This window comes from Bactrocera tryoni, chromosome 1 (assembly GCF_016617805.1).
Source record: "Bactrocera tryoni isolate S06 chromosome 1, CSIRO_BtryS06_freeze2, whole genome shotgun sequence".
In the NCBI taxonomy this organism is placed as follows: domain Eukaryota; kingdom Metazoa; phylum Arthropoda; class Insecta; order Diptera; family Tephritidae; genus Bactrocera; species Bactrocera tryoni.
In genome coordinates, this window is record NC_052499.1 from 29,758,970 (window position 1) to 29,782,430 (window position 23,461).

Sequence of the window (23,461 nt, forward strand, 5' to 3'; positions counted from 1 at the left end):
TTTGTACAGTTTTGTATTTTAATTTACAGCTCAGGCTCTGGTATTTCAGCTCGTTCCGTCATTCCGATCATTACATGTCGATTAGTTTTAGACGATACAAACAACCGTTAGGTAAACAAAACTTTTATACTCTGTAGCAACATGTTGCAAGAGCATAAAAAGTATTGCAAGTGCACGCTAATGCACTCATACAAGAATACACACATATGTACATATACGTACCATATATACATATGTACATATAAGTATATATGTATGCATGTGTTTGTTATATTTATTCTTTCCATACGCAAAATGTACTTGAAAGCATGTACATATATGTATATATGAATGTACATAAGTATGTGGGTCTATAAGACTTCAAAGTGTGGCAATCACTCTCCTCCAAGCTGAATATTTTATGAAAACAAACAAAGCTATTTCGCTTTTCACAAGCTCGATGCCACACATTCGCACAGACAAGAGTCCGTTTAGCAGAAACAAGCGAATTTTCCATTCATTTACTCACCCTTATTTATCTTTATTAGATTTGAATTTCGATATTTATTGAATCGCCATTAATGGACTGGCTGGCACGCCGCCCTGTGCTGAATTTCCAGCCAACGTTTAATATGATTTATGACAAAAACAACTTGGACCTCTGTTTTCGCAGGCACAAGATCGTAAATCTTCGAAGACAAGTGGAAACTATAACAAAATAATATTTTTGTTCGAAGAAATTTAAGGTGCTGAATTTGCATATTGACATACATACATACATACATGCACATCTATTTTAAAATGTAAATATTATATTGTGTACTGGCATATCATAGTTTATTCATTAATCTTTGATTCCGGAATTGGAAAATGTTACGTAACTTGAAAATGCTTTCTCAGAAAGCTAAGACGAGCCTACAGGAGTTGAGAATGCTTTAATAGGTGAATATTTTATTTTCAATACATGGACAAATATTTCTTGATCGACATCGCAGAAACTCCGTTAGAACTTGGGTCTAAAAACGGATCTATTTTGAAAAAAATGTTGTGAAAGTGAAAATATACCTGTCATAATGTTTTTATACATATGTACATACATATGTGGTGTTTTAAATTTGATTCACTTGAATTGCAACAGAGGGTTCAGTACAAGAATTTATTCAGTATAACCATAGAGGTGTAAATAGTTTATTAAAGTTTTAGAAATTGATGATTTTAGTAATTTAGTTCTGCCTCCTTTATTTTGGATATTTGAAAGAAACTTCACTCTATGCAATTTTTTTCGCTGCCATAACGGATTCTTGGTCATCGAATTGACGGGCTCATTCTCATTACATTAAGGTCAGCATAATACGGTGGCCCTCTCAACAGAACTCACATTTTGAGCTGTTATCCAGATTTTACTACCCCTGCGGTGTGGATCGGAGCATTGTCCTGTTGGTATGTCCAGAAAAAGGGTCCGAAAATATGGGAGTTTTTGTTTGTACGAAGATATAGTCATTTTTGATGTTTGAAACTGTAGCTCAATTGTTTCACAATAACCTACGGCACCTATAAATTTGTTGTACATACATACATATATACTAGAGTGATTCAAAAAAAAAATTTTTTTTTTTTCGTTTGGTACTCGGAAAAATAGGTTCCTAGACACCTCTACGAAAGCCTCTCCAAATATGAGTTTTTAAGTGTAACGGGAAGGTCCTCCGCCTAACGGTTTTCTATTTTTTCTTATTATCAGATAGAAAAATTTATATCTCGCTTCCAATTACTTGAAAAAATATCTTGTTCCTAAGATGTTGTTGGAAATTGAATGCTCTACAAAAAAGGTCTGTTAAGATTTTTTCGTAAAACCAAACGTTGAAAAGATATTAACAGTTAAAGTTTGATTATTTTTGGGGAAATTATCTATTTCTTATGAATTTTATAACTCAATGAAAAAAAATTATTATTAATAGATTTTTGGAGAGGCTTTCTAAGAGGTGTCTAGGAATCTATTTTTCAGAGTACCAAACGAAAATTTTTTTTTTTGATCCACCCTAATATGCATTGATGTTTGACGATGAATATCTCATGAACGCTTAACTTAATCGAAAAATCATATAAGACCATTTTTATAGAGCAGTAAATTTCGTACAAAACTGTGAGTTTCATCATTCATAATAATTGTTTTTCATTGAGTTATAAAATTCATAAGAAATAAAAAATTTTCCCAAAAATAATCAAACTTTAACTGTTAATATCTTTTAAACGTTTGGAGCATTCAATTTCCTACAAAATCTAAGGAACAATATATTTTTTTAAGTAGTTGGAAGCGAGGTATAAATTTTTCTATCTGATAATAAGAAAAAATAGAAAACTGTATGTAGGAGGACCTTCCCGTTACAATTAAAAACTCATGTTTGGAGAGGCTTTCTTAGAGGTGTCTGGGAACCTATTTTTCCGAGTACCAAACGAAAAAAAAAAATTTTTTTTGAATCACTCTAATATGTATGTATATACATATGTACATATCTATGTTATAATGGCTTAGAATTAATGGATCACATATTTATGAAGCTGAAAACGAAGATCTTATCGAAAGTCCAAAAGCTCTTATTTCAAACTCAAATTCGAAACTTATTAAGAACCTTTTTCCTTCCCGAATGCCCGAGTGCTCCAAATAGGAAAGTTAAATATGTATGTATGTATGTATGTTCGTTCTATTTCTTCTAATAACTTCTTAAATACATTACTTGTCTGTTTGGATACTTGTGTGTACTTATGCACATACTTATGTACATATGTATGTATGTAATATATAGCATTCAATAATATCTTGTGAGTAATTTCGGGCGTGAATAACCCGCTACGTAATTACGCAAAAGCACTCACACTACTACACAAAGTGAAAATTTATGCACAAACGGGAAAACAAAAACCAAATAAATACTAAATAATACAAAACTAGAAGATAATAAGTAAAATTGCTAAAACAGCAAAAACAAAAAAAAGTAAGGCGACGATGAAAAAACAGAAGCCAAAGAAGAACATAAAAGAAAATTGATGAAAATTCATTCAGTGCACACTAATACCCGAATCCATATATAATTATAACTGTATGTGTGCATTGTAAGGTACATGTGTTTGTGCGTGTGTTGATTAATGCCTCGTTGCCTTTATTATTCGCTCATTTCATGGCTCCTCCGCAGCGCTTTCGAGTATCAAAAACAAACTAGCGAACTGTCAGCCGCCAATTCAGCGCCGATCCGATCGTTACAATTGTGTCCGTACATACGGACATTTTTATGTATGCTAAAAATACCGTTGTGTTTGTATCTAGCGAAGTATGATTACAAGCAATGAGAAATCTACGTCATGCAATGGAAACATACTGTGGGTCAGAATGACATTTCACGCGATGAAATCAAGTGAAGGCGCTCGTGGGGCGCCTCTTTTTATTTATTATTATAAACAAGATTTACATCTATAAACAGTCATTCTTAAATCAGAAATATAGCAGATCCATTTTTATAATTTTGCAAAATGTGCATTTTACGGTCGGCTTTAATGCGGAAGTGCGGTATGGGGGTTTCATAGAATTGTTTTTGCCCTAAGATGTTTTATTGCCAATAACAGCTTTTCTGGCTAGAATTCGGAATTTCTTCTAAAAAGAAAATTAAATATTGCACACTTTATATACTTACATAATGGTTTGTCAAAAAAGTCTTGCGGTAGTTTTATCGAATTAAATTTTTTTTTATTGAAATTGAAATGTATTTTTGATGACTCATGCCCAGCTTCTGACCGATGCCACGGCTGCTACTATGCCGGTCTTTTTCGACCAATTCAGCGATTTTATCGCAATTTTCGACGACAGGACTTCTACACCAGAACGAAAACGTTGAAACCATCGTTGTGCAGTGGAAATGGAAACTGTATCGGGTCCATAAACTGCACAAATTTTATTGGCGGCTTGAGATGCATTTTTGCCTTTATCGTAGTAGTACTGTAAAATATGCCGTATTTTCTCTTTATTTTCTCTTTATTTTGCTCCATGTTTGCGACGCTATAACTCACGAACGACTTAAAAGAAACGACAATCAATCAAACACGTGTTAGCGCGTGAAATGAGCTTTCCAAAAAGATATAGCATGACCTGATGCGACGAATAAGACTAGAACTACGCGTTTTCAGCGCCAACTAGCGAAAATACCGCAAGACTTTTTTGACAACCTATTATATGAATTAAGTTTGCCACAATATTTGTAACATCCAAAAGGAAACGTCAGAGATCCTACAAAGTGTTTATGTACATACTTATGTATTTATCTAAATGATCGTGCGTCGTACATATACGAACTAGCCCCTCAGTACGAGTAATATGCTTTTGTGACATAAAGCTGCTCGGTTGTTGAATCGTTCGATATCGGATCACTATAGCAGAAATAAAGTTTGTGCGAGGTACATACATATGTATATATGTATGTATGTGTATTCAAGAAATTGTCCAAGGAAAAGGTGGAATCTTTGAGGAAATTGTTTAGATTGAGTCATTAAAGTATATAGTATATGTATATGGATCGGAAGTTCGAAACCACAATCACCAATCTTTATGGAGTAAAGTCGGCCGGATGTTCGAAAATTATGATAGTTATTAGTTATATAGGGGCTAGGTCAAGTTTTCGACCGACGCTCTCTCATTTTCATTTAGATAACTCACATATTGGGCGATATATGTGTGGCATAAAGTCACCCAAAAGTTCGAAATCATTTATAATATGTAAATCGGGGCTAAGTAATTATTGACCCATTTTTATCGCGCTGACATATTATTTTAGGGAAAAGATTCTCTTCAAATAAGATTTAAGTATATATCACACAACTCGACGCAAATTTTCGGTAAAAAGTCAACTATAGACATTGGGATCCACATATTTGACACAATTTGTGGTTATAAGGTGGCACACTGCAAACGCACTATCCAGGAAATTTCCATCCCGCTACATTAATTGGTGCTTTATTTGTATACTAAAATGTGAACGAGTTTTTCATTGGGGTGAGCTTTTTACGTGGCGGGTCCCAAACCCAGCGCACCACCCTATGGGGATGTTTCGCCTTCTCACTTTAGCTCGCCTTCGAACGGATGTTCTTAGGCTACCCAGAGGATACTTGGTCAAAGACCGGAAGTCGTGAGCTGCTTGAGTCATATGTAAAATAATCGTTTCTGGCCACTCCCAAGTGAATGGCGATCAGAGAACTTTCCTCACTTGCGTGAACTTCTACACATGACTCCATCCTCCAGAACAACAAAGCGGCAGGGGCCGACGGATTGCCAGCCGAGCTATTCAACCACGGCGGCGAAGAACTGATAAGGTGCATGCATCAGCTTCTTTGTAAAATATGATCGGACGAAAGCTTGCCCAACGATTGGAATTTAAGTGTGCTATGCCCAATCCATAAAAAAGGAGACCTCACAATCTGCGCCAACTACCGTGGGATTAGCCTCCTCAACATCGCATATAAGGTTCTATCGAGCGTATTGTGTGAAAGATTAAAGCCCACCGTCAACAAACTGATTGGGCCTTATCAGTGTGGCTTCAGACCTGGAAAATCAACAACCGACCAGATATTCACCATGCGCCAAATCTTGGAAAAGACACGTGAAAGAAGAATCGACACACACCACCTCTTCGTTGATTTCAAAGCTGCTTTCGACAGCACGAAAAGGAGCTGCCTTTATGCCGCGATGTCTGAATTTGGTATCCCCGCAAAACTAATACGGCTGTGTAAGCTGACGTTGAGCAACGCCAAAAGCTCCGTCAGAATCGGGAAGGACCTCTCCGAGCCGTTCGATACCAAACGAGGTTTCAGACAAGACGATTCCCTATCGTGAGAATTTTTCATAGTGCTCTTGGAGAGAATAATTCGAGCTGCAGAACTTAATTGACCAGGTACAATCTTCAATAAGAGTGTACAGCTGCTGGCGTATGCCGATGATATTGATATCATTGGCCTTAACACCCGCGCCGTTAGTTCTGCTTTCTCCAGACTGGACGAGGAAGCAAAACAAATGGGTCTGGCAGTGAACGAGGGCAAGACGAAATATCTCCTGTCATCAAACAGACAGTCGTCAGTCGCAGAATAACTCTTGCCAACAGGTGCTACTTCGGACTGAGTAGGCAATTGAGAAGCTAAGTCCTCTCTCGACAAACAAAAACCAAACTGTATAAGTCTCTCATAATTCCAGTCCTGCTATTTGGTGCAGAGGCTTGGACGATGTCAACAACTGATGAGTCGACGTTGCGAGTTTTCGAGAGAAAAGTTCTGCGAAAGATTTATGGTCCTTTGTGCGTTGGCCACGGCGAATATCGCATTCGATGGAACGATGAGCTGTATGAGATATATGACGACATTGACATAGTTCAGCGAATTAAAAGGCAGCGGCTACGCTGGCTAGGTCATGTTGTCCGAATGGACGAAAACACTCCAGCTCTGAAAGTATTCGACGCTGTACCCGCCGGGGGAAGCAGAGGAAAAGGAAGACCTCCATTCCGTTGGAAGGACCAGGTGGAGAAGGACCTGGCTACGCTTGGAATATCCAATTGGCGCCACGTAGCGAAAAGAAGAAACGACTGTTAAGAAGAAGAAAATGTGAAAGAATCAGATGGAAATTAAAATTGTGTTATGTGGGAAGTAGGCGTGGTTGTAGTCCGATTTACTCAATTTTTACACTGTACCATAGAAATATTAGAAGAATTTTTATTTATCATACTTTAAGTAGATTTAAAAAAACGTTATATAGGGAATGGGCGGGGTCCTCATCTGATTTCACCTATTTCCAGCTATCGTAGTAAAGGTTAAAAACAATTGTCTTTATTTGTTTGAATGATATATGTACATATATATTAAACTTATTATGGTGCAGGGCCACGCTCACTTTTCAAAGATTTACAAACTACAGGGGTCACTCCTTAATGTGATTCATTGTGCCAAATTATAATAACCTACGAAATATCGATTGTGAATTTAATTCTTCAGTTTTGTTACACCATGGAGAAATGCGCATACAAATGACTTCACATAATCCTACAAAAAATAGTCAAGCGGTAGTAAATCGCACGATCTTGAAGGCTACGCCACAGACCCACGAGGGGAGTGGTTCCACTTGTTGGAACCAAAAGTCGTCCACATAATTATTTTCTCGAGGAGCATATGGAAGAAGTCGGTCGATAAGGAGTCGTCTTGTCTGAAAGCTAGTTCTTCCCGATCCTGACGCAGCTTTTGGTATTTCTCAACGTCGGTTTACACAGCCGTATTAGTTTTGCGGGGATACCAAATTCAGACATCGCGGCATAAAAGTAACTCCTTTTCGTGCTGTCGAAAGCAGCTTTGAAATCGTGTGTCGATTCTCCTTTCACAGGTCTTTTCCAAAATTTGGCGCATGGTGAATATCTGGTCAGTTATTGATTTGCCAGGTCTAAAGCAACACTGATAAGGTCGAATCAGTTTGTTGACGGTGGGCTTTAATCTTTCACACAATACGCTCGATAGAATCTGATATGCGATTTTGAGGAGTCTTATCACAAGGTACTTGGCGCAGATTGTGAGATCTCCCTTTTTGTGGGTTGTACAGATCACACTTAAATTCCAATCGTCGGCGTGCTTTCGTCCGACCATATTCTAAGCCGCTTTGTTGATAAATTCCGAAAAAATAGAATCAGAGTTACATTCTGTATAAATTTCTCAATATTTGCTTTAATGGTCATATCCAGAGCTCAACTCAACGTTAGATCAAAAAAATGAGTCTCAATGTTTCTATTGTAAACTGACAGAATCACATGGAATTTAAACTAATATAAGTATATATATGGAAGTGGGCGAGGTTTCGCACTTTTTCACGATTTAGCATAAGACTGGTCCAATAGTTCCAGATATACATATGTATATGTATAGTTTCACCTATTGGTGGGCTGTGTCGTGTTGGATATGATATTTAATGCTTTTAAAGTATTCAGTTAGTGAGCTATCGCACTTTTAGTAGCTCTCCACATAATCATTTAATGCGGTGGGCGAGGCCATCATCCGATTTCACCCATTTTCAGACCATCGGAGGAGGTACAGTACAAAGAGGTACTGTAGACATCTAAAAAAAGTTGGTACATATTGTTATGTTATGACAATGTGAAACATAGGGCCTCAATGAACAAATTATAATTAATTTTATTTAAAGCTATGAATTTAATTTCTCTCCAAGAATAACCACTTCTCTGTGCTTCTGCTTCGACTTCCCGTCTCCAGGTGTTGGCTGGTCTCCTCCCGCCTCTTCGGCTTCCTTGCGGATTCCAATCTAGCGCTGTCCTGCTAATGTCATCGTGAGGCTTTCGGAAGGTGTGGCCGATCCATTTCAATTTACGACGTCGAATTTCTATATGGATCTGTAGTTGTTTGGTTACGGTCCAGAGGTTAGAATTGCTAATAACGTTAGTTTTCGGTTAGTTAGTTTTTCGGCGAGATCACTAACAGCTTCAAGTTGCAAGGAGATGTGCGAATATTTATGAGATAACAGACAGATATCATCCGCATAGTCCAAATCTTCTATGCAATAGCTTAAACCCCAAGATATTCCTCTGTTAGTCGCACACGCTTGACGCATCACCAAATCCAATACCAAATTGAATAAGGGAGATAGCACGCACCCCTGCCTGACACTAGTCCTGACATGGACGCCGCTACTTAAAATATTTCCACACCTTACTCGACAACTAGCTCTTGAGTGCAGCTGTTTTATTAGGTTAATTAGTTTTTCCGGAACTTCTTTCCATACTCGGGCTCTCCAAATCGGATCATGTTTGAGAGTGTCGAACGCTTTCTCAAAATCGATAAAGCAAAGGTCGAGAGGAGTTCGCCACTCTACCGACTGCTCTACAATCACTCGTAAGGTGTTGATGTGATCGACACATGAGCAATGGGGTCTGAAACCAGCTTGTTCTTTACGTAGCCCATGCATCAGCGAATCAGATAACCCTTTTGTGAATTATGTGCGTTATTATTTTATTCACCATACTTATTAGTGTTATTCCTTTCAAATTTTTACATTCCGATAAGTTTCCCTTCTTCGGAAGAAGAGTAACAACACCTTCTTTCTCCTCGTTTGGTATCTTTTCTGAGGCCCAAATATCCTTGAGAGGAAACAGTATCCGCGCAGTCGTCTGAGGATCAGCTTTTAGCAGTTCTGGGTCGATGTTATCCGGCCCAGGAGTTTTGTTGTTTTTTATTGCTCTGATAGCAGTCATTATCTCCGTCTCATTCGAGTACGAGGTGTGAATGTCATGTCTTGGTATGTGACGTTGGCAACCGCATGGCTGAATAGCCTCTGACGAAGTTGAAATAAAATAAATACCAGAAATAACATTAACTTCGGTTGCACTCTCACAAATACAAAATACAAATATTTCGCCAAATCAAAAATCTTTCCATACAAACACTTGACTCCGCCCGTTCAGTTTGTATGGCAGCTTGGGGAGAAAAGAACGGGTGCAAAATTTCAGATCGATATCTCAAAAACTGTGTGAATACACTGTGACCAAAAAGTACCCGGAGATTGTAAATAACAAAATATATTTAATTATCGATCAATATTTATTTTGTCGCCTTCAAAGTAATCCCTAACTGATGTAATACACCTTCAACTCCTTCTGCGAGATTTGTTGTATCTCTTCGATCGACTGAAAACGAGTTCCACGGAGCGGCAATTTCAGTTTGAGGAAAAAGAAAAAAATAACGCGGAGTAATTTTTTCTCTCCGTTCCGATGATTGTCGACTTGTTTGCATGTCAAACTAATAAACCCATATCCAATGGCATCCAAATTCGCACGATAAAGCATGTCCAAAGAGACTTGTTTATGGTACTGCCCTGCTATGGTACTAAAATATCCATCAAATCATTCGGACTCCCGAGAGATGTCGAGCTCTGTTGCAATCTCTTTAACACTTTCTTGATCATTTTCAAGCACCATATCATTCACTTTTTTTAATATTTTCATCAGTTGAAGAGGTCGAAGGTCGTTTAGAACGAGGCATGTCTTCAACGATCGCTCCACCGTCTTTGAAGACTTTATACCACTCGTAGACTAGTGTTTTTGATAACACTGCATCGCCGTAAGCCTTTTCCAACATTCGCAACGATACGAATACAGACTTTGAGACAAATTTTTTGTTCGATATTTTTATCCATTGTAAAAATCACAACGCACTACTGATGTATACCGACCTAAGAAACTGTTGTAAAAAATCTTTCACAGATCGCGCTCGCAGTCCTACCAACTTGGCAAAGTACATTTTTATACCCTGAACAGGGTATATTAAGTTTGTCACGAAGTTTGTAACACCCAGAAGGAATCGTCGGAGACCCTATAAAGTATATATATAAATGATCAGTATGTCGAGCTGAGTCGATTTAACCATGTCCGTCTGTCTATCTGTCCATCTGTCCGTCTGTCTGTATACATATATACGAACTAGTCTATCAGTTCTTAAGATATCGTTTTGAAATTTTGCAAACGTCATTTTCTCTTCAAGAAGCTGCTCATTTGTCGGAACGGCCGATATCGGGCCACCATAACATATAGCTGCCATACAAACTGAACGATCGGAATCAAATGCTTGTATGGAAAACTTTCACATTTGACAAGATATATTCACGAAACTTGGTATACATATGTATGTTATTTTTTAAGGCAACAATGTAATCTCTAAAAAACTTGTTTAGAACGGATTACTATAGCATATAGCTTCCATACAAACTGAACACATAGTTACTAACAGAAATGCACCTGTGAAGGGTATTTAGCTTCGGTGCCACCGAAGTTAACGTTTTTTCTTGTTTAAATATAATTTATCCGAGGAATTTAAACATACGATTTTTGGGTGATTTTTTCACACAATAAAGTTGGCGTATATATGTATAGACAGATGAGCAGCTCTATTGCTGATCATTGATAGGTGTACCATATATCGTAGAGTCTCCAACATTTATTTTAGGGTCTTACAAACATCGTAGCAAACTTAACGCTCTTGTTCAGGGTAATATAAATTTTTCGTTGTTTGGTCTGGAGTCACGAAGACCTTCGGTCTTTCGGTCACTTGTTTAACAAGATTGCCTTATGATAGTATCAATTCCAGATGTCTCATTAATGTGGATAGTGAGCGAATTTATGATGGCGAAGGTCGCTCTGTGATAAAAAGTGGATAGATATACATATATGTGTATTTACTTGCCCGGGCCCTGAACTTCCGATACACAGTCATGAATTTTGTGCACTCGACAACGGCAGCCGCCACCACTTTTCTTGTTGCAATATCTACGAACGGTATAATTTCCAAAATTTGAGCAAGAATTTCACTTTTCTCGTAAATGATAAGCTGCAATATTTTATTATAAATAATTAATATAAAATTTAACGCTTTACCGAATTTATTTTAAACAAACCGAAGTGTGTATTTATTGCAAAATTCTAATTAAGTTGCCCATTGTTTTCGTGTAAATAAAGCCATTCGACATAAACAAATTAGTATGCACCTCCCCACACTTACCTACGAGCACACACTTTCACACAATTGCAGTGGGGCTAGTGTTTTTGTTGGTGTAGGCATGGCATGAGTAAGTCCCAGTCCCAGTACAAGTACCGCACATGAAAAAGCTTTTCCGAAGCAAATAAAATGAGAGATAAACGCACTCGCAACAACACACGAACACATACAAACAAGCACACATGCAAACTACTGCTACACTTGCCGTAATGTGCGTCCCGAATCTGTAGGAGGGTATGTGTTTGTGTGTTTATGTGGTTGTGCTCCACGCCTGTACTTAAATGAATATTGCGATATTTCGCTCGGTGAAAATTTGGTTTTATTTGTGCATTTCGTCGATATCCTCCATTTAGCGGCGCAGTGTGTGGAAATTCGGCGAAATCGGGTCTCAATTGAAAGACGTCTACGAAATGTGTGTTAAACAGACACTCGCGCAGCCACAGCAAAGCAAAGTTTATCAAATAGGCAACAACTAGTGGGATAAAGGGAGGGAGGACGGATAATATTTATGATGAAACGGTCATTGTGAGCAATAATAAAAATTTGTTTATTTTTCATTCTAGATTAATATGGAGAAGCGTAGAAATACTTTGGATCGTTTCCAACGTTTGGGTTTTGGTCGGAAGTCGACTCCAGCATCGAGCGGTGCATCAGCGGATGGCAGTGGCTCGTCGCGAAATCGAAAATCGAACGAAAAATCCGAAAGATTAAGAGAACTAACTGAGCTACTGCGCGGAAATAGATCCTCGCCTACTCCACCACCTGTACCACCGCCACGTAAGCCCCGTAATGGATCACATTCGGCGTCGAATAGCTTGGAGCGGGCTGACACTCAAGGACATGCGCCCGCAGTGAGGACTGCTTCTGCCGGCACCTACTCCATTGAAAGTGTCGAGCCGCCAACGTCATTCACGTCAAATCGCATTGATGATATCATGTTGATGGACCAGGAGGAGGACCAAGGTGCAAACAAGACGAAATCAGGTGTTGGTGATTGTGCAAAACAAATCAATACTTCCTCGCTTGTGGCATCAACAGCAGCAGGAGAAGATGTAGGTATGCCAACTGGAGCAGCAGCGGCACAAGCATCAACAAACCGTTTATACGATACACTCAAACCAAATACGAGTCTGTCGAATTTCGAATCGTTAATGAGCAGAGAGAAATCAAAGTCGCCGCCGCCGCGATCTTTTGCTAACATCGTTGCGAGTAGCGCTGTGAATGCGGACGATGCGCGACTGGCCGACAGTTCAAGTATAGCTACGAAACTGGCGAGACCAGAATCTCGCACGGTAATCGGTTCATATACCCAAAAGGGTATACCGTTTCGGTCGGCGTCGTTTTCACAAATTGACCTTTCGTCTGGAAAGTACAAAAAGTCTTCGTGGAGCGCATTGCGTGATCGGTTGTGGCGTGACAAAGTTGTTGGCTCAGTTGATTCAGCGACCAATACGAAAAAGCCAAGTAACAGTGAAGAGGCGAGAAACTGCTTGACTCCTGCAGTACAAATCGAAGGGAAAGTGAAGTCCGAACCCGATTGGATTTACATTCCATTGAAGAAGAAATCCGAAATGAGTATTAATTTAAACTACGGTCAGGATGTGAAGAGTTTAGAATCGCCAGACGTTATACCGGAGGAAGACATATTTAATACCGATTTGGAACACGCATCGACTACTACAGAAGACTGCAGTGCTGAAGTTTTACAGCACAACCTTGTTATTGCGCACGCGAAAATGGAATCGTTGACAGATACAATACAATCTGAAAATGACTACACCATTGATGCGAAAGAAGTTGCGGTCTCTATTGAACCAGTGCCGGCAGTTGTGGCGGCGGCGGAGGGCTTAGTTGAAAAAGCCGAAGTGATTGAACAGCCGACCATTCTAGAACCCATTATCGCCGATGTTATCGAACCAAATGTAGCCACGTTAGTGGAAGAAAGAATCGCGTTGGAATCTCCGCCAGACAATTTTCTGCAGACGGCTACTACTTGTCTAATACCGGTGCCAGTGTATGAATGTGCTGCACAGGATTGGCGCTTAGAGAACCCACCACAGGAGTGGGTGGAAGTGCAACCTGAAGAGTTTGGCATTATACCGGAAACAATAGAGCCACTACACTCACTAAACGATTGTGTGAATGTGAAACCTATACCAAAAACCGCGCAGGAGTATCGTGTGGAAAATGTACCGACGATCTCAGTTAGCCGTTCCTCTGAAGAGGCAGATGATAAATGTATTTTGAGAAGAAAAGACACGTTCGACGAAGAATTCAGTGATCTCGTAGAGCGCCGTCAAGCTTCAATAGATACTGCAGAGCTTAGTAAACGCTATAGCCAAGACGATATAGATGTCGGAAAGGAAAAGCGAGCATCATTTGATGCAATCACTACACGACACAGTGCAGACGAACGTAAACGTATCGATAAGTCGAAACGAAGGAAGGGTATGTACATTGACAATGCTGCGTGGAATGAAGCTGATAGTGTAGAGGCGCACAATCGAGGTCTGGCACTGGACATTTCATTAGCAACCAACATGAATGTGATTAAGCCGAATACATCGGAGGATTGTGGTATTATGTATATCAATAGTCCACCCACTGATGAAAATAGAACCCCAGGTTCGCTATACTCACCCGAAATAAATACTCCCGAATCTGATAAACCACTAGTTTGGACAAAAGCTGATCGGCTTACTAGTTTTAGCTTGCAAAGTTCCGAAGAGAAGGATGAATTACAGAGTGGGAGCCTTAGTGCGGGTAGTGGCAATGCTGCATTAGCTGGTCTTTCTCGCAACAATAAAAGTTTTCCCTTTCTGCGCACAGATTCGGTGTCTGACAACGAGAGCGATCGAGGTACATCGCAAAGTCGACAACGTGCCAGCCCCAGCCCCGTTCCAGGCGATTACGATTTCAAAAGATTTTCTAAACGACCACTACGTGGACCATATGGTCAAATGTTGGAGAAGGAAATGAAAAAGCCTAATAAAATGCACTACGAGGAAATTTTAGAAGACCTTCGGGAGTCCGAGATGTAAGTACAAAGAATAGTTTAAGCATTTCAGACCTTTTATATACATATATGGTATGTAATATTAACCCCCAGCTCATCGCAACCACGTCGCCCACGTGCCGCCTACGATGACTCCAGCGCCCTTACAACGAACACAGCGCGTAACATACCTCACCATTCGAACTCGATGCGAGTTCGCAAGTCGAACACATACCTGCCCGTACCTGCTCACACGCGTGCTGCGTCCACACCTTCCAAAATAGAAAATGTGAATAAAGACAGCGGAATCGGCAGCTTGGATAAGATAAATCCACATGAAAAACGTTATCAAAGCACTTTGGATAACTCCGTGACCCGCGGTGATAAGAATTATCTTGATGCAGGTCATCATTATGCCCAACAACATCATCATCAGCGTGAAATAAAACGCGCAGCCTCCGAGGCTCCGGTCCCGAAAAGCCATCACAGCAAACGCAGCCAGTCTATGAGTGGTGAGAAAACAGCCTCAGGCGGCAATCACATAGCACATCAAGCGAAGCGAAGCCTCGATGCGACCACTGGCGCAGGTGCCAAGACCAAAAGCGGCGCTGGTAAAAACACAACTGTGGTGCCGTCACAGGAGCTGCTGGCCGAGTTGCTGAAAGGCTCCAGCGAAAAGTTGATATCTGAGCAGAGGAAACAAATGGCTGCGGTAAGTTAAAGTCTCTGCACTCTACTACGTCGTAATATAAAATTTTGAATTTCCGGTTGCGTAGACAGTGGCACGCAAAAGTGTGCCGTCAAATACTAAAGTTTCACTACTTTTGTGTTGTACTATACGATATTCAGTGTTTCGGTTTTCCGTGGCACTACTAAAATTTTCGCAATCGCACGAGATACTGTATTTACTAGTAGTCGAATGATGTTGCTAGAGCAATGAGCAAAACGTTTTGTAAGCATCGACGCCGTGCAACAGGTTTTGTTCATTTTATGTACAACGAACTTCGCCAATCAAGTGCCCATCGCCAGGCATTAAGAAGCCAGAGAGTATTTGATTAGGAGTCCGCATATGTATACAAGTATATGTTGTATATACAGTTATGCCTAAATTAATAGTAGTGCGAGTGGGGAAATGCTTTTATGCAAAACAGAGTGATCCCTTTGTAATAGCAATTACACTTGAAATTCTGTTTTCAGATTAACATAACTAAAGACTAAAGTAAACGTAACCCCATTTTCATAGTAGAACATTTCACTTTGACCGACTTTTTTGAGTTATATATAAAATATATATGTATGTATAAAATCGGGACTTAAAGTGCATCATTACTATTAAGACAACGCAATTAGAATTGCTTTAGAGAAAATATTAAATGAAAGTAAAAAATAAATTTATTTTACAAGCCCTAAGTCGAAGGATTTATACATTTGATGAAAACCTTAAAATTATAGCTTCGTGGCAAATTTAATATACTTTATTCAGTGTCTAAAATGAAGAAAACTAAAATCATGTGGCCAAAATGGATAGCCAGACAAATAAGCTGACCGAAGAAATCTTTCAATTAAGTAGACCCAAATACTTGCTCTCGAAAGATTAAGGACGACTTCAACCATAATGTGAGTTGAGCAACAATTAGAACGCATTTATTAGATCCCAATTTAAAGCAACCCTCACATATGTATTTACCACATTTAACTTCGTGACACTAGAAAAACAGATCTCTGTTTGTAAATATCCACAAAAAGTAGTCAATTTAAAAATGCCGAAATGTTTTATGAACAGATGAATGTAAATTCGTGCTTGAAATATCGTCAGCTATAAGGTTTAATCATACAAACTAATTTAAGGTGCCTCTGTACTCTCTTTTCACCGTGAAGGATACATGACATTATTTATGGTTAGACGCTGCTTCTCATGCAAAGATGGGTTTAAGATACCATTATGGACCAGCTGACATATTATATATACAATTAACGGAGTATGTTACCTTTCGGTATGCAGGGTAAGAAATTCGGCATTAATTGGGCATTTAAGAAGAGGAATGAGTCGTGGTATACCAGGCGGTTTGCATGGAATTTTTTAGAAAGGACAATATTGACGAGAGAGAATGGTCAGCTTTATTTCTCTGCGATGACCCTTTCTGAAATGGACTAAAAACCTTTTTATAGAATGTAGGACGACAATTAGTTAAGGTGATAGGGTTTCATGAACGACATGTTGAGAAGGTGTGACTACAATTTACTATTTATCCAATTATTAGTTGAATAATTATAAAATTTTAGTTCACGATTAACATTTTTAAATTTTTTGTAAATCCTAAGTAATTTGTAGTTCCGCTGCTATTTTTATGAAGCCAAGTGCTAAGTCCAAAGCTCACTTAGCTCCGTTTGACTTCAAGAAACAAGCTTAAATTTGTTGTATAATTTTTCCGGGTCGTAAGCATAGAAAACCTGGTAATCGGAGAGCATTGTTTCTCAGGTGTATATTTACCATTTCTATGACCTAATGAACCTCAGTTATATGTATTGTTGATTAGAAAACTCCACTCAACTTTAATCAGGAGCGCAGCATTGTTGCCCTATGCCATCTAAGATGCTTGGACTTGAGGGCCTACCGAAATTCTGCCTTGATTTGCCCTAACATTTATATTTTAAATACCAACGGATTCGATCCCTTTTTACCAAGATTTACCAAAAATACAAAAGTTATAGATGGACATGTACTATATTTATACCTATAGAAAAATTCAATTATGCCCAAAATCCCATGTCACCATTGAACGGAATTCACACTTGTCTAGTCCAAAGCCATTCAGAACTTCGAACTCATACTTATTTCCCGAAATAAATTTCAACAGTTTAAGATCTTTTAGAACTTCATGACTTCAATTTTAATGCTTTTTCGATAGCTTAGGATAACCTTGCCGGTTGGGTAGAGAAAAATAGCGTAATTTTGTACCGTTGTTTTCAAGTTGACACCATTTAACGTTTCCATGAAAACTGCTGTCAAATTACCAAAGAGAAATATTCACAGCCTACGGCGCGAGTTAATACAGTGGCATCCAAATTGCGAAACTTTGGGAAAGAGAGCTTGCAGCTTTGTGCGCATGTAGCCATTCCCGAGTGCTTTCCCAATGCCTAGCATAAGTAGAAGCCAGCTGAGGGTAGTGTTTATGTTTGTGGGAGCGCCAAAATCTAATTTCACTGTGTTTTCCAGCCGATGAAGAAACGCTTTTTTTGCTCACATGTCGTAAACATGTCTGTATGTATATTTTCACTTGTGCTGTAAATATTGCGTCGAAATAATATGTGGCTTTGTTGACCTGGTGGGCCATTCGTGTGGCTTTCAGCTCCAAACACTTGTTGTTGCCGCTACAGGTCTCCGAGCGCACATTCCTACGGCCTTCCGTGCGGAGAGCGCGCAAGTTTTGTAATAATGCTTTTCAAATGCGGCGCTCAGAGAGCGCACAAACGTCGAAAATATACATAACGGCAATATGGAAAGGAAGAAGAAGAAGCAAAGAGACAGGCGGAAGAAGAAGAGCGCGTGGTCGCCAAGAAGAAGAGTCGCTGGTAGTGGCAGTCGTAGCGAAGTAGCGAAAATTTAGCCTTTTTACGTGCTCGGTTGTGGCGAAAAATTGTTTAATTTGTTTTATTTTCACTTCGAACATTTAAACAACGTATCAAACAATTAGTTTTCCATAGTTTAGGCGCGAATGCACAAAAAAATTGTAACAAAACAACAACAATAACAAAATACAATCATTTAAAAAACGAAACGAAAGTGACCACCAGAAAACCCAAACAACACATACAAAAAGTAGGACAACCGTTGTCGGCAACACTTGAAAAATCTCGGAATTTCAGTTGAAAAACGTTTTTCAAATGCTTTGCTGTGAAATTGTGTACCAGGAGGAGGCCAATAATTGCAGCTGAAAAGCTGATGTTGAAAATTTTTAAAACCCCTTTGTGTATGTATGTGTGTATAGGCGTCTGTCCAGCCCGATAACCAGCTGCAGGCATGTGACTTTGTGTGTTGGTGTGTGCGTTCAATGGCGCACGAAGACGAGCGGAATATTTCCGAAATTTGCAAAATCTGCATCTGGCGCGGACACGGCTTGTGTGTTTTGAATATTAGTCTACGAAAAATCAAGCCTGCCTTGTATGTATAAATGTAAAAATTTTCAAATACGCAGCTGCAAAGCATATATATGTATGTGTATGTGTGTGTGCTTGGCACTTACAAGTGGCTTAAGTGGCAGTCGAATCCTTTTTTCACTCGTAAAAAGCTAGTGGAGTGTAGAAATTTTACGTTGTGTACACATAAAATCGCACCTGCGTATACGCTACATAGCTACACTGCCGTACAAACATACATATATACATGTGTTTGTATACTCAAAATCGGTGTATACAAGCGCATACATATGTATATGAGTGAGTGAATTGCAGCAAATGTAATCTGGCAGCATGAAGCAGGCTGCTGGCCGCTGGCCGCTGCTGCAGTGGGGCGTCCTTGCGCCAGGCTGAAGGAGAGCTTTGCAAGTTGCGCGTTGAATGTTCTGAAGTTGACAAATACTTAAGTTCAAATTTGAGAAAAATAGAAAAATTAAAATTGTTTTTTTAAATATTTGCTTTGTCTACAACGAGTGCGTTGAATCCATAGCTTTGCTGCCAAAATGTTGCTGAAAGAGCGCGTAATCTTTCAAAGCGAAGGCACACTGCTCTCGCGCATCCCCGCTCTCGCCTGGCTACTGTAAATAATTCGTATCGGAGAATTTGTTTTTCACTTTTATTTTGCGCTTGAGTACATCTGCCTGCGTGTGTATGTATACAAGTATAACGGAATTGCTACTAAAAAATGGGTGCTTGGCATATTTGTGCGCATTTTGCATGTTTTGGGATTTCATATGATATGTACATACCGTCGTAGAAGAAATCGGAATGCTGAAATGAGAAAAGAAAAATTAAACCTAATAATATTTGCGGATTATTAAAAAGTGAAATCTTTTTGACTACTTGGTATAGCATGCAGGCAGTTCTACGTTTGCATGCATGTATGTATGTACATGGTTGTTGTGGCCACCAACACGCGCATGCCATCATCATTAGTCCGTTGGCGTACGCTTGGCGAAATCCGAAAATAATCAAAAATTTATACATACATACATATGTACATACATATGTACACGCGTTGAAGTATGCATGTATGTATGTGGCAATCGGTGTCTCATGCGCCTGTTGCCTTACTCTATCAGGCGGCTGCGATTGTGCTATAATAACAAGTAGACAGAAATTGAAATGTTTCCGCTCGGCCTCTCCCCTGGCCGCACACAATGCCTGCCCACCACTCCGGCGCCGACATGTTGCTCACAAAAGCGAAAGAACACAAGATACTAGCGAATGTGGCAACCACTGTGCCTTGTGCGCTATCAGCACCTGCGGGCAGCACTGTAGTCCTCAGCACCCCGTACACGCCGTCAAGCCCCGCAACGGTGACGTGTGAATGTTAGCACATGTAACAAGCACGCGACAAGCTTGTTAGTGCTTTCAGATAATTTTCTATAAAATATTTGGTTTTTTCAACACAACAAAAGCGCTATTCGACATCTACTGCTGCCTTGAGTGTTTGTTGTTGTGGTTGCCAGTGCCATTGTGGGCTATGCGCAGCTCGGTGGAGAGGGGTTGTTGAATTGCTGTCACAAGCCTCACCAAGAGTGCGCGGCGGAAGCGCAACGTCACCCGAGAGCGGTGAAGTGACATGCGGATGATGAGGGTGCTGTGTCGGGAGTAACTGTGCAGTGGCAAAGTCATTATTGCTATGAGTATCTAAAGGGGTACATATAGCTATATACACATGTGTATGAGTGTGTAAAGTCACATAAGAGCCTTGCATGGCAGTCAGCGGAAGCGCTTTATGTACATACAAAGCCGTTATATCCCACTTGCTGGTTAGTCGATTGGTTAAATGGGGTAGCATGCCAAAGGCAACTATTGTTAGGCCTTTGTAGCTGGATACATGCCTCACACGCACACACACACAGCCACTTACTCGCGTATAAACGCGGGCGCATGCAGACTACTCAACCGAAAGTGGGTCGCTGCTGCAGCATTAATTGATGTTGCTGCCAATGGGTATGTTTTGCACAGTGCTGTTCACTTACGACGCCACACATACATACTCACATGCACGCAACCGCACTCTGTCAGCTGCAGCTGCAGTGTCTGCTGTTTTAATAGTTGCGCTGAGTGGCGCGGTCGAACGCCATATAACGCTGTCATTGTGGCCGAGACATTGTGTTAGCGTTAAATGCAGTGTTTACTGGCGTGCCTAAGCGTAGCTTCCGTCATTGCTCATACGCAGTGCACAACCTGCAGTATGCGCATCGATGTGTTGTTTTGCTTTGCTTTGGAACGCCAACACGCAGGTACTCCTGCACTTACGCACCCAAGCGTTCAGCATTTGGAGTTCAGTTAAACCTTCACGCTGCTCTTTGTCGCTTGTGATTTGAATGAGCTTTTGTTAGTGTTGAAAATATTCAAGTGAAATTGAAGTGAATCGTTTTTGCGTTTTTTCGAGTGAAATAAAAAATTTGCAAAAAAAAAAAAAATGAAGAAACACTCTATTTTATAGCTAGTGGGAAATGTAGTGAATCTTTTACACGAGTAAGATCTGCATTGCTTTTTTATGGCAAAAAAAGTTGCCGCTGGAGAAAGGATGCAAATCAGCTTCTGAATTATTTTCACACTGTTTGCGATTTAGAAATTTAAGAATATGCCGTAAAGACGGTCTTCGGTGTGCTCTGCTTGCATTTATATGCTCGGTTCACCGTTTTCTTATTCCGTTTTAGTTTTTGTTGCATTTTTTTTACCGCCATTCGCTTACATCCTTCTGGCTTTGGCATTTGGCAGCCTTGAATAAACCACTTCAAAGTGAGGAGCAAATAGCGCCGCGAAACTATAAACACCCTGAGTGGGCATAGAGGTGAAAACAAGCTTTCATGCAAAATATAACAGCCTTGACAGGCGACAGCATCAACAATAACAATAACTAGTGCAAAACATGTTTTTTCCTTTCAGGTGTAGCTTAGTACACACGTACTTATTTAGCTTATGATGGGCGCAAATAAATACCTGTTTACAATGCCATAGGCTGCATTAAGGTGGGCCGGTTTTTTTATTACTTTTCTATTTCACACTCCATTAATCGAAAGGTTTGGAAATTTTGAAAGAGCGGACTTTTTTAGCTGTCACGCCTTTGGCGTCTTAAGCTTCTTATTCTGGGGACCGTATTTACAGAAATCGCTAATATATTCAGAGCAATGTACAATTTTTGGAGAGAGGATATATTGTAATAGCTGTCAACAATTCAAAAAGCGTTGAAGAGTAGCGAATGGAGAATACTATACCAGATGCTCAAACAAACGAGCGGCAGTTGTGGTGCAACCCTGCGCTAACATGTCTTCTCACGCATACCCAATAGTATAATTATTCTTTCATATGTCAAAAATTGCAGAAATAGTATATTTCAAAGCAAATGTCAATATAGAAGCACACTTAAGTTATTAAACCTCTTAGGGTTTGAATTGGCTGTGACTTACTGGCATAGATTAAGGACTTCGGGAAATTCGCCTACAAAGTCGCAATGGGACCATGAGCAAACTAGAGTTGTCAGCTTATACTGTGCAATTTGATCCATAATCAGTCACCTTCCTTTAAACGTTAACAGATAGCTTCAAATTTTGGAATGGTGCTATTTCATTAGCTATTGAGTTCGCCTTGTAAAATATACCAATAACACCACGCTCTTGAATTATTTTATTAATAATATTTCACTCCAAAAGTGAAGCAATACGAGTAAATCAAATGTTATTATTGAGGAGTACTGTAATTACTCAAATATTAACAGGGTACACGCATTGTAGCGCGACGAGCTTATACGATTTAGCCACCTTCGTCTGTCTGTATACATGCGAACTACTCCCACAGTTTTCCATTGGTCGGAACAGCCGATATAGCAGTCCTACACACTGATTGCACGAAATCTAGTCCTTGTATGGAAAACTTTTTTTATTTCATGAGAAGTCCGAACGAAATTTGACACGGTTTATTGTCCAAGACAACGGTTTCGCCTTATTCAAATCATATACTTAGTTGCCATACACCATGACCGATCAAAATGAAGATACAAATCTTATTGTATTTTTTTATGCTGTCAGAAATGTACTTGAGTAAATGCGTTTTCTTTTTTATCATCCATCACCCTAATGTAACCTTTTTAGCACACATTTGTATGCATGTATGAATATCCATATTTATTTATATAATATTGAATATTTGCACCAAGTACTGCAACATACTTATGTATGTACATAAATGCTCTTCTCATGGAGGCTCAGCTGCATATTTTGCTGTTTTATTTCCTGTTTTGGCTTATTTAAAACTCTCGGCTGCGTAACTATCCGCGCGTATCAACTAGTCGAAGAGCTAAAATCCTCACACCGCCACCTGAGTGATTCGACGAAAGCAGGCGGGCATGTCCGCTAGTTAACTGTGCATTGCTTTCTGACTGCAACTCGGTGGGTGTTTCATGTGCAAAAGGTGGGAATAACTGGGAGTAAAAATATAAAAATAATTGCAACGCCATTGCAGCCTTAACAATAGATGACCTCTCACGAGTCCTGAGTGCTTTGTTGCCACAATAACGCTCACACAAGCACCAAAGCGTTTGGTAAGCTCTTAAAGTGGGTGATATATTGTAGAACAATAAACAATTTTATCAAATTTTAGAATCAATTATTCTTTCAAAGAAAAAGTTGTTCGAATGTAATGAAATCAGGGATATTCAGCCAAGTGAATAGTTTGTCAAAGCGCTACCATTAGATAATATTAACGTTTTGTGCTGACACTCAATGAAAA

The 23,461-nt window shown here is 39.6% G+C and overlaps 1 protein-coding gene across 1 annotated transcript in view; it reads left to right on the forward strand.

Annotated features, from left to right (window-relative positions):
* Positions 1-23,461, forward strand: part of LOC120766810 — a 42,940-nt gene that overhangs the window by 10,990 nt on the left and 8,489 nt on the right. The window contains exons 4-5 of the mRNA XM_040092522.1: positions 12,111-14,584; positions 14,657-15,254. Coding sequence (XP_039948456.1) covers positions 12,111-14,584; positions 14,657-15,254 — 3,072 coding nt within the window. The remainder of the gene's footprint in view (positions 1-12,110; positions 14,585-14,656; positions 15,255-23,461) is intronic.